The following is a 13,020-nucleotide window of genomic DNA, read 5'->3' as shown; positions in this document are numbered from 1 at the left end:
TTCTGCCGATATAGTTAGTAAAGAACATTGAAAATTATATTATTGCAATTGAAAGTATGTTATTCCCTTCTTAAGTGAAAATTGGCGATAGTTATTCAGTATGAAGTTTTTTTTAAAACGAAGCTCATTTCGTTAATTCCTCATTCTTATAAATAGACGGAACACGTTTAGCAGACGATTTAAAAACTCAAAAATGTCGTCTACTAAAAAAATAACTAGCTTTTTTGTGGCGAATTCCTCCGTCTCCTCTGTGGAAGACAAAAAAGCCGAGGCCGAACCAGATAAAAAGAAATGCCAAAACAGTTAAGAAATGGGAAGACGAGCTAAAAATAACTTTGAACACGGAGAGAGACCAAGACGGCAATGTGTGTAAGATGTTCTGCGATTCATCTGATTGGTCTCTACCCCCTCAGCAATGCTGAGTGTGCAAGATGCTTTTCTGTTATGAAAAGGATAAAAAGTGATTGGCGATGTTCACTAAGCACTGAAAGGATGGACCAATTAATGCGAATCTCTATCAGAGATAATGAGGGGTTCCAGCCACGCAGAGCTGTGAATAGGTGGTGGATCAGTGGCAACAGTAGCAAAAGGCCAGATGTCGCCCCATATGGACCGAGGCATTAACTTTGGATGATATAACTGATATAAAAAAAAATACTCTTTACACTCAATTGTGTTACAATGTTGCTTTGAAGTTTTTAGTTAAAATAAACATAGGTCCATCCTTTCAGTGCTTAGTGAACATCGCCAATCACTTTTTATCAACCAAAGGATGCATTATTATGAAAACTTGTATTGCGAGTTGGAAATAAAAAATGCGAGTTGAAATATTAACAACTAGCAATTTTTTGCGAGTTGAAAAAAAAAAGTAATTCAAGCCCTGATAAACACAATGCAAACAAACAGATATAATTATGTCTACCCCTACAATTCTCTGAATCTGTAAAGTATCATATTTCTATAATTATCTTTCTTTAAAAGCCTTTCATTTAGGTTCATGTAACCCAACTGTCAAAATTATGTGAAATGTCAAGTTATCAAATTATTATCACAAAATACTTAAAGTAGCAGGGCTTGTTGTTTTTTTTAGCAAGGGCCTTATACAGGCCCATCCCCGAAGAGAAAGGCCCCTTCCCCTAAGACAATTTCTTTAAAACTTTGCAATTTTCCCTAAACTTCAAGCTTACTTTCTGAAATTTCTTCCAGTTTTTCAGTTTTGTCCATAATTTTTTCCCAAAATAGCACGCCAGGCCCTTTCCCCAAATCGAGATAAAGCCCTGACTAGCATAAGCTGTTGTTTTTTCTGAATGATTACAATCCTCAGGCTGATTTTTTTAACTTTTGTCTGCCGGAATCATGTTTTCTTTCAGCAGTGCAGTCGCAAAATTCAACTTAGTCCCTGTGGATATCAGACTTTTAAATCACTGTCCCCATTCACGTCAGTTCTTGTCCATTTGACACAACCATTCCCTAATCCACTTGTTTTAAGGCGTCTTCCCGGCCACTTTCAAATAACACGAATTTAATTTTTTCCACTGTATTAATTGGTCTTTTTTATGTCAACAACTGATGTACAATGTAATGTAAATATTTTTGGTAAATCTTATCTATTTCAAAAGCAGTCATTTCTTTGTGTCTTAAAAATACAACAGCCAAACATATGCTCCATTGGTCTATATGGTAAGGCATGTTCAGCATTATCATAGGACATAAGAATATTTCAGGATGGTGTTTGTTTAATTTCACAACTATTTCATACATGTTGTTCCGTATTTTATAGTCTGTGTCCCTTTCAGTAACAAAAGTGAATATAGTCTTAAAGGGATCTTTTCACGCTTTGGTAAATTGACAAAATTGAAAAAAGTTGTTTCAGATTCGCAAATTTTCGTTTTAGTTATGATATTTGTGAGGAAACAGTAATACTGAACATTTACCATGGTCTAATATAGCCATTATATGCATCTTTTGACGATTTTAAAACCTAAAAATTATAAAGCGTTGCAACGCGAAACGATTTAATAATTTGGAGAGTTCTGTTTTTGTCGTTAAATTTTGTGAAACTACGAAGATTGCTTATATAAGGTATAAAATACTTCGAGTATATGTACTCGGCGGAATAGCTCAGTAGGCTAAAGCGTTTTTACTTCAGGACTCTGGCAGGACTCCAGGGGTCACTGGTTCGAAACCTGGTCCGGGCAATATTCTTTTCCTTTTTTTAATTTTATTCTTGATTTTTTACTGGAGCTTTTACGATCCAATGTTTACATTTATCGATATAAAGCATTTAATGATTAAGTTAAAAAATGCCAAAATCTGTGAAAAGGCCCCTTTAAAATAACACACTCACAAAAGCCTATGAGTACACATTTCTACTAAAGAGCTTCGTCTGTTGGAACTGATGACCTACCCCCGTACACAAACCCTGCCGGTGACCTACTTTTTGACCTCTTGTTATCCAGTTTTAGATTGAACGAGATACAAAAAGCTCATTTTTATTTTGTTTAGATATCGTCACAGGAAATTAACATGGAATATGTTGTCACAAAAATACAACAGCATTTTGTATCTCATTAAATCTATATATATTTCCATACCACATCTAGTGTTGAAATTTTGGCTATTGCTGGAACACTGTTTTTTATGGGTTAACTTTATTTGACGAAATGCTTTACAAAATATTTGATGACTTTGAGTGTTTATTGGGTTTTAAAACAATTTCCCTTACCGGGTAAGTCATGAAAAAATAAAACAATATGAATTTAGCAGCCTTTACTTCAATGTTTGATGTCACTTTGCACATGTTTATGTTGGATAAGACCATCAAATACTCTAGGGCATATAAATAGTGCTAATAGCACATTATTTTGAAAATTAAACCTCACATATTGGTTATGATAGAGAATGGTTGTATGACTATCTTCCTTCTAGCAGTGTTTATTTACATTTTTTTCTATGAAATACAACCCTTCCTACTATTTACATAAACACCAGCTGAAATCATTACCCTGATATAAAATCCTATTCACAAAGTTGAGTTTTCAAACTATTAATGGATGTTTATGAAATGAATTTTATGTTTTACACCTAAAATTTGTCCAATGCTATCATAATTAACATGTACAATTTTTGTAACAAAATAAAAACCCTTCATAATTACATAAAACAAGTACATATACATGTATGATTTACAATTTAATACTTTTCTTTGCATTATGGCGCTATTTTCTCATAATTATAAGTAGGACAGAGAAAATAACTTTCAAAATCAGTATGTCTGCTATATTTTGATTTAGTTTATGTTGCAATTTTTTTCATGGAAAGTACATGTAGCATTCCACAATAGGCTTTTTGATAGGCATGGTTCATTTCAGCGAAGGTATTCAAAATGAAAACAACATATGTTATAATATTTTCTGATGTGTCAAGGATAACACTTGGAATGTGATCATACTGTCAATTATTTATTCTATGTATTAGTAAATATAGCAGAAAAAAAACAATAGTGAACAAATAAAGATGCCAGAGTTATTACTGACATACTTGTGGTAACAGATGTTCTCTGTACATTTAACAGCATATATCTACTATCCATAACAAGATATGTAATCCAATTACTTTTAAATTGCAATGATAATTGGGAGGGGGCTCAATGCTCAGTAGCAAATCATCAATATTATACATAGTTCATATTGAATTTAATATTTATAATATTATCATTTATGTAAGATTATTGAATAAAAAAATCAGCTCCGTCTGAACAGTTGATCGCACATTGTGCATAGTTTACTGCTGAGTATTTTATTTTTTGTTCCTACCATGCATCATTTGGTTGACTAAAGTGGTAGTCAATCGCTTTTAAAATTTGACTTCTTCTGCAAATTTACACATTTTTTGAAACACATCTATTGATTAGGTCCTTAACTGCTCAATTAGTTTATTCAAGTCCCACGCCAGCTTTTAGATCCCTTTTATGGGGCTCACTAAAGACCTAACAACACAATGAAGGCCTTTGCAAAGAGAAGAAAGATGGCTATCTAAGCTTTGATGCAATCAAAACACTAAAACTCTGTTGACAGTGAACAGCATTATGACAGTTGAACAATACACTGTGTGTAGCCCATTATTTCACTGTGACAACTGATAACCTTGAAAAAACTCATCTGAGATAACTGTCTTCTAAATTAGGAAAACATTCACAAAAATTGTCTGATTCTATTCAAGTAAGATGCAAGCAAATCCCTTGATTCTACTAAAGGCTCTATAAAGGTGAAGATCCGTAATTATTTACCGATTTTTTAATATTTTTTCCGTATTTTATATATATAGGTTATCAAAAAACAATTTATATATTTGCTATTGGACATGACCATAAAAATATGAGCAATACAACTTGTTTTGAGCTCAAATTACAGTGTCCATTAAGTCAATCATTAGTCAAGTCATTAAATGGGTAGCACTAGGAAGATAAAAACGAAGCAGCCAGGTAAGTATTCGTTAGTGGATACCTTGTTTGTCGCACAATAGCTGTATAGCTAATGTTACTTGTTGATTATATGCCACGTTAAAAAAAGCTTCTTTATCTTTATCTTATCTTTATCAATCGTGTTTACAAACAATCAGTTTATTTACATCGCTGTTTACTCGGGAAAGTGAAAGTGACTCAGGTCACACAAAAAATATCGTTGATTTTCAATGTTTTCCGGTATCACTCACAAAGTAGGTCTCTTCTAATAATGGTCAAAACGTTTGTAGTGATCTAATTAGTTACTTTTTGCTGGTAAAAAGTTGTTTAAAATAGAATTAAAAGTGAATTTCTTTTGGCTATTTTTAGCATATGTCACCGCTTTGGGGCTACACATCACGTTAGTTGCAAAGTTGGAAACATTTCTTCCAATTATGAAACGGGTATATCTTCAATACTTCTTGACAACGTTGCACCTCAGCTGTGCTATTAGCATTTTTTATGCAAGAGTAACTGAAATCCGGTAAAAATTAACCTAGTTTATATGCATAATAATTGGATTTGTCACCTTTATAGGGCCTTTATCAAAAGGTCAACCGAATCAGGGGGGTTTTCTCACCATATTAAAACTATTACCTAAATCAATAAAACAGAGAATTTCAACATCATTTTTTTTTATTGAAAAAGTATTATTGTTAGTTTATAACTTTTGAATATTCATGACTAAAACTTACATAAAACAGAAAACATGTAACATTAAGATATCAGATTCATCAATATCACATTTTCAAACTCTTCATTTAAAAACTTAACAGCATTATTTCCCAACATTAAAAAAAATCAACCCATCAATTGGAACTTAGGAACTGGGAAAGATATGTTTTTCCAATCAGCAAGTAGTAGTACAAATACTCAAATAGCTCTGAGCTCGTAGTTGCCAGATATGCTCACAGACTCTCATCATCATCATGATACCTATAATTTCCAGACTTGCACTGGAAAGTGACTATGATGCCAGCTAAGCATCTAGCTACATTGTTTTTCACCTGTGTCTTTGCAGTAATCAGTAGCTGATCGATATTACTGGGGTTATGTCAGACCAACTTTAAGATCATACAGGTAGGAAGAATAATATCCAGCAATTTAACACCTGCAGCTACACTGTAAGTGGCTAATTATAGCTCAGTCTGTGCAATTCCAAAACTGTTAAAAATACTAGTTATAGTTATTTTTTATTTGAATAAAAATATTTTGAACCTAAAAACATTTTAATGTATATTAGAATTACTCATGGTTGACATAAACAGTGTAATAAACAAAGACACACAAATCAATTTATACTACCGTATTTCTGAAAAGTATACTCTGTGCCTGTGAATGCCTTTTATAATGATGACATAATAAAAAGGATACATCCTTATTGCTCCACTTTTGGTGCCTATGGCAAGAAGTTTCAACTTTGGATCAAATGCAACAGCTGACGGTTTACTGGGAAAGCCATGTTCATTGAGCTGAAATGTGAAAAAAATAATGAATAAGACAAAATACTACATAGTATATATTTTGAATACACAAATATTGGCAGAAAATGCTGCTCATATCTAACTATTTAAGAATTGTCTCAAGCAAACCCGGATAAGGAATTGGCATTGTAAAATCAAAGGCAAATTATTGTGTTAAAGTACTAATACATAACTAGTTACAACATTCTACCTTTAGAGTTTTAATTGTTCTTTAACTAGATGTTTAAACCATGTCCCTGCTAAAACTAACTACACCTCATCTTATGGCTTCCATATAACACATTTAGAGCTCTTTTAATATTCTGTTTTAAATGCATTTTCCCAGGATTTTGGATTATGGGTTTAAAGAGACATCAGGGTTCGACACTAAGGCACGTCCGACAGACATTGTCTAGTAAGATCGGTGGTCGGGCTAGTAAAACTGCGGGCTAGCTTGTCCCACTGGTCGTACATAAATTAAAAAAAAATCTATACTGATTCATATAACTATAAATAACTGCTTTGAAAACCTTTACTTTTAATGTGTACAATTACTCTTGTATCCGTTATTTACATTAAAACAAAACTAGTATATTTAAATAAACGCGGAGCATTCACATGATTCATCGCTATTTTTAGACGCAAAGGAGAGCTTCCTGCAGAAATTGCTTGTTTCAATGCGCCAAGTTGTCATGAATATTAATGATTTTCGGCAGTGTCGTAAAACTGTAGAGCATGATTTTACGACTTCTATCGAAAATCTGTATAGTCAATGTAAACATTTTTGCGTAGCAGACAAGATAATGTAATTTAAAGAATGGCTTTGTTCAAGTTCGGATTTTTGTCCGAAAAATCAGTTAATAAAAAAGAATCCGACGCTTAACTGACACGAAACGTAAATATGAAGAAACACAAAAACGTCAATTTCATCCTAGATGGAAAATCGAGTCAGTTCCCATGGCTTGAATTTGACGAAGAAAAGCAAAAAAGGGTTATTATATTGTTTTACTCTATGCATAAAAAATCTGGTGTTCACTGATTATTTACTGATAAATCCTTATTAAACAGTTACATGACACAATTGTGTTAATTTGCTATGTCATTTATGGTCTAGTAGACATCAGGTTCGGGCTAGTACATTTTAAGAGGAGCTGGTCCGACGGTCTTGCTGTAAAAAAGTTAATGTCGAACCCTGGACATGTAATGATGTTCACAGATGATCACAGTTTGCAAACTGGCAATTAATATTGTAAGAGTATTCAATTAAGACAAATAACACTCCTTACTGAAATAAGAAACCTGTGACAGACACTTTTGCCATCACAACAGACGTAAGGACACAGACAAATCCACAATGTACCCTACTGTGGAGAAAATACGAAGGGCACTACTGCCTGGTCATGGTCAAAACTTGATTAACAATCAACTACACTTTCAGCTGTTCAAGTTTGAGCCAAACTGCCAAGCAGAGCCAAACTGCCAAGCAGTAAGAAGATTATGGATCAATATATTTAATAGTTGAACAAAGTAGTCTTGGACATAACCCACTCGACCGTCGACCAAGTCGAGTGATTTTTGCGTCGGTCGAGTGAAATTCCATAGCAGTAGCCCGATCGAGTGCATTTTTTCGTGTCCGATCTTAGAAAACATGTCCCAAAAAGATTCATATAGACCCTTATTCAAAACTGCATTTGTTAATTCCCTTGAGCACTCATTGATTAGACCTTATTGAACAGTGTTGTAAGTCAATCTTGCGAGACGCTATAACTATTATTACTACTGGGTGGAGAACATGCAGCGATACATTTATTTTAATGTCTTTTCTGCATTATTTTGAGCGCGCAACCCACTAACATCAACTGCAAAATGAGAATGAAGGTTACAACAAAAATATGATCAGTCAATGAAATGAAAATTGCAACCATTATGGAAGAATAATCAGCTTCGTTTTGATGTCTCCATGTTGCCACCTTGGAGTCCAAGTATTGGGGACTTTGATTCTGAGCCATCATTGCTGACTGGCTGGCTGGTTAGTGCATTTCATACGTAATTTAAGCAAACAACATTCAATTAAATATCATGCGCTAACTTACAAGTATAGTTATTAACAGATAACATTAATCTGTCAATAAACGAATCCTGCCATTAAATGCAAATGTTTTAATTTTTATACATTGTAATACTGCATTTTAGATGCTGGTACAATTGGCGACAAAGCAGATGTGGCAATGAAATTACTGCGAAACAAGTCGTTTTATATCAAGCCCACTCAGAAGTTAGGGCAGAAAGTAATCTTCTTGTTCAACTTATTATGCACAGGTATAAATTGCTAGTTTGACAATGTATTTACTTATTCAGATATTTGAGTGTTAAATTCATATGTTATAACATTGTTTTTGTTTTCAGGCGCTTTTAAGAGCATACCTGACATGTCAGACCTGGATGTTGGTGACTCAGACAATGACCATGATGGAATGGAGATGTCTGGAGACCTTGTGATAAATTTTTTGTCAGATATTAACTGTGAATAAAATAGAATCAAGTGTTCATTTGTTTAATCTTTATTGTTCTATATTTCTTCAATGCAAACATAGTTAAAAATGTAAAAGAATTATAACATTCATTTCGGGCTAGTTTAAATTGATTCGGGCTAGTGAAATTTCCAAGCTGGTAACCCGGCTGGGCTAGTGCCTAAAAAAATTAATGCCAAGACTGCAAAGGTAATAATTCTGACAAAACTTGTAGCAGTCAGTAAAAATTCCATTCATTAGAATCATATGCACATTAAAGGGGCCTTTTCACAGATTTTGGCATTTTTTAACTTATTCATTAAATGCTTTATATTGATAAATGTAAACATTGGATCGTAAAAGCTCCAGTAAAAAATCAAGAATAAAATTAAAAAAAGGAAAAGAACATTGCCCGGAGCAGGTTTCGAACCAGTGACCCCTGGAGTCCTGCTAGAGTCCTGAAGTAAAAACGCTTTAGCCTACTGAGCTATTCCGCCGAGTACACATCCTTGACGTATTTTATACCTTATATAAGCAATCTTCTTAGTTTCACAAAATTTAACGACAAAAACAGAACTCTCCAAATTATTCAATCGTTTCGCGTTGCAACGCTTTATAATTTTTAGGTTTTAAAATCGTCAAAAGATGCATATAATGGCTATATTAGACCATGGTTAATGTTCAGTATTACTGTTTCCTCACAAATATCATAACTAAAACGAAAATTTGCGAATCTGAAACAACTTTTTTCAATTTTGTCAATTTACCAAAGCGTGAAAAGATCCCTTTAAATGTGTGTCATTATTCTGTGAAAGTTTGAGAGAGAACCACCTGTTTCTTCTTAGAGATGTTTCTATACTTACGGATAGATGGTGCTTACATGTAATGCCACCAACTCCATTTGGGAAAAAATAAGGTTTAGTTTATCAATAATTATCAAAATAGGTCAAACAAGACTATTGCCAAGCAATATATGTCCCCTTCCGGCTCCACCATTGTCAGAAATTCCACCATTGTCAATTTTTTTTAAATATTTGTTGCAATAGCAACCAGAATTTTTGACATAGGAACAAAATGAAATGACGTGCATAATGTCCATATTGCCATCTATCCATGCTTTAAGTTTGATGAAAAAATATTAAGAACTTTTAAAGTTATCGCAGGATCCAGAAAACCACCGTTTTCAGCAGTATTTCTTATTTATTTGACGCCATAGCAACCAGGATTTTTGACGTAGGAACAAAATGAAATAAGGTGCATAATGTCCATATTGCCATCTATCCATGTTACAATCTTCATGAAAAAATATTTAGAACTTTTAAAGTTATCGCAGGATCCAGAAAAGTGTGACTGACTGACAGACAGTGCGCAAACCATAAGTCCCCTCCGGTGAAACCGATAGGGGACAATAAATTATATGTATAATAGGGAAACTTACAAACAATAAAATTGTATTTAAAATATTTACTTATTTTCTAAAACCTGAATTATCAAGCGCAAGTAGTAGCATCCTAATAGAAATTGAATTTACTTGAAACGTCCCAGATATGAAATCCGGTAAAGGCAATAATTTGCATAACACTTTCCTCGATTTGCTTGATATAAGTATCTACATTACAGTTACTGATCGCATTTGATGATTACAATTCCTGGTTGGCAATCAAAAATCAAATTTTCATGAAATTGGCGATTGAAAAAATGGCCTCTCTGATTTTCAAATGCTTTCTCTAAATTCCTGTTTTCAGGCTGTATAAATCACAAAAAAACTTTGACGAAAATACACAAATAACAGAACAGATGACAAATAATAACAAGAGCACCGCCTTGCGGGTGCAGACCGCTCATCTATTTTTCTTTTTAAAGGTGAAGGGACCTATCTCAATACTTCAATCAAAAAAGATGGAGGGGTGGGGTGGAGAAGGGTGAATAGTGTGGGTATGCGGTCATTTATTACATTATCATCCAAAAATCATAAATAAAAATTGAAAAATAAATAAATTGGGGGGGGTGGTATAGTGTGAGGGTGTGGTCATTTATAAGATGATCTTTAAAAAAAAAATGAAAAAAAAAAAACTTTTTTTTTGGAGGGGGGGCATGGGGGATGGTTTGGGTTGAGTCTATTGTAGTATATGTCAGGTAAGAGTTGTTTTTCAAAGTATCAATCAAATCTGATCATAAATAACGAAGTCATGGCAATTTTAGCAAAATTTAATTATTTAACCTTGAGAGTCAAGGTCATTCAAAGGTCAGGGTAAAATTCAACTTGCCAGGTACAGTACCCTCATGATAGTATGAAAGTATTTGAAGTTTGAAAGCAATAGCCTTGATACTTGAAGTAAAGTGGATGTAAACACAAAATTTAACCATATATTCAAAGTTACCAAGTCAAAAAAGGACCATAATTCCGTCAAAATGACAACCAGAGTTATGCAACTTGTCCTGTACAGTCCCCTTATTAAGTGGACATAAACACAAAAAAGTATAAAGGGGCCATAATTCTGTCAAAATGCCAGTCAGAGTTACATAACTTTGCATGCACAGTCCCCTTATGATAGTTAGTGTCGCAAGTATGAAAGCAATAGCTTTGATACTTTAGGAATAAAGTGGACCTAAACACAAAACTTAACCAAATTTTCAATTTTTTAAGTATAAAAAGGGCACATAGTTCTGTCAAAATGCACGCCAGAGTTATCAAACTTTGCCTACCCGGTTCCCTCATGATAATAAGTAAGTGTACCAAGTTTGAATGCAATAGCTCTGATACTTTATGAGAAAAGTGGACCTAAACACAAAACTTAACCGTTTTTAGCCGACGCCAAGGTGATGACAATATCTCATAATTTTGTTTCAAAAAATAGATGAGCTTATAACGGAGAGGCCCAAGGGATAATGACAACCGCTTTGTTAAGGTCGATAATCCATATCGCTAGTCCCTTAATTGGTCACGCTTCAGTGCTTTCCACAGGCCATTTATCGGTCCCTCAAGGGGGCGCTTAAATGTCTAAATCAGAGTCAGTGGGGCGTCTGAACTTTTCCAGTCAGTGTATTTTGGCAGTTTCTGCAATTAACTCGACAAAACTTTTGAAAGCAGATCGATTTACGATCCCCTGTCAATATCATGTATCGCTTTACCAAACTAAAGGTGGAGCGTAATCGTCTTGGACAATCAGTATTGACCAATGAGAGCGCACACGTTTTAAGCTACTACTCTTGTAGGCATGCAATACCAGTAGCATTTTGTGAAAGATTATATCAGTTAAATGTGAAAAATGTCAATCTTTCCGATCAAGTAGTTGATTTGGGACAATAACTGCGTTTAAAAGCTGTTTTGGACCGGTCTTTATTAACTGTCAACTTTTCGGGAATTTCTGGTTGACTTTCCTAATGGGGTTGGTCCATAACTATAAAGTTGCGCCAGTCAAAAATAATAAAAAGCGACATTTAAAGTTATGGTAGCCAGAACTTGGCAACCGGCTGCAAATTGTAATCCTCATAGAAATTGTGCATTTCACATATTCTATTAAAATGTGGTTTGCATCATAATTTATTACAATGCTTATTGATATCGATTCATTTATGATAATAATAATGTTGTTACATGTTATATATGTAACTTATTAGATTAAGGTGTGGGTCGCCATTCCAATGCTGACATTTTGCTTCTTCTTTTTTTCCTTTTAAATTTAGCGCCAACCTAGAGTATTAATTTGTTAAAAAGTCCCTTACAAACAAGGTTTTTATTTTCAAACCAGTAGCATAATACATGAAATACTAATAAAATGTTCTAATTTATGAATGTATCATTTAGTGATTCATTATACTTTTACAATTCTATTCCAAATGGGGGTGATGCATTACAATTATCTGAGCCATATTTAAAAGATAACTATAATTTATTGCAGTACAATGTTTTTCAACCTTAAGGTGATTTCTTAAATGGCTCTTTGTGTACTGACTTTACGAATTCGCAATATATTTCTTCATGTGCAATTTATATTTGAAATCGGCTTTATAAATTTTAGTATTTGCAGATCTTAAATAAACAATGCAAGCAAATGAGTCATCAATATGGCCGACGTAACAAAGGGTTAATACAACGAATCGCGCTTACCCTTCTGAATCCGAATAATTCCTTCTTTTGACTTTCGCGTCCCTCGTTTTCTTTTGGAGGTTGCCTCCTTAAAAACCGCAACATCTTAAATCACTTGTTTTTCCGTATCTGAAAATAATAAATCGCACACAGGATGTAAATAAGTATACCAGTCACGGTTCAGAGACCACGTAACGCTTGGAAGAAGGAAAACGCCTCCAATTAGAGTAACTTGCTGATCTGCAAAGCGATTGAAATGAATGTTAAAACTTAGTGTTTTATAGTCTTTAATAGTATCAAATAACTTACTTGTGAATTTTTTTTATCAAAAACGTTTTGCGCAACAAATACCGGCGTGTCAAATATTGATTGATTTTAAATCCCCGCCAGAGAAGCGACTGAGCAAAGTGACCAACAGTCGAAATTACTAGTATTCATACGCGTCGCCATTTAAAT

At 33.7% G+C, this 13,020-nt stretch overlaps 1 protein-coding gene across 5 annotated transcripts in view; it reads right to left on the bottom strand.

Annotated features, from left to right (window-relative positions):
• The window catches only part of LOC127868637 (lethal(2) giant larvae protein homolog 1-like), a 49,704-nt gene extending 36,684 nt beyond the window's left edge, over positions 1-13,020 (bottom strand). For 4 of the 5 annotated variants that reach the window (XM_052410555.1, XM_052410552.1, XM_052410553.1 and 1 more), the window contains exons 1-2: positions 12,586-12,771; positions 5,876-5,973 (exon numbers count right to left, since the gene is read on the bottom strand). In XM_052410555.1, the coding sequence (XP_052266515.1) occupies positions 5,876-5,973; positions 12,586-12,669 (182 nt within the window). In that variant the 5' untranslated portion in view covers positions 12,670-12,771. Of the gene's footprint in view, positions 1-5,875; positions 5,974-12,585; positions 12,772-12,873 lie in introns of those variants that run through there. The other variant, XM_052410551.1, reaches the window with a different exon arrangement.

Source organism: Dreissena polymorpha, chromosome 2, assembly GCF_020536995.1.
Source record: "Dreissena polymorpha isolate Duluth1 chromosome 2, UMN_Dpol_1.0, whole genome shotgun sequence".
In the NCBI taxonomy this organism is placed as follows: domain Eukaryota; kingdom Metazoa; phylum Mollusca; class Bivalvia; order Myida; family Dreissenidae; genus Dreissena; species Dreissena polymorpha.
The sequence above is the reverse complement of the archived record's forward strand: the minus strand, read 5'-3'. Positions and strand labels throughout refer to the sequence as shown.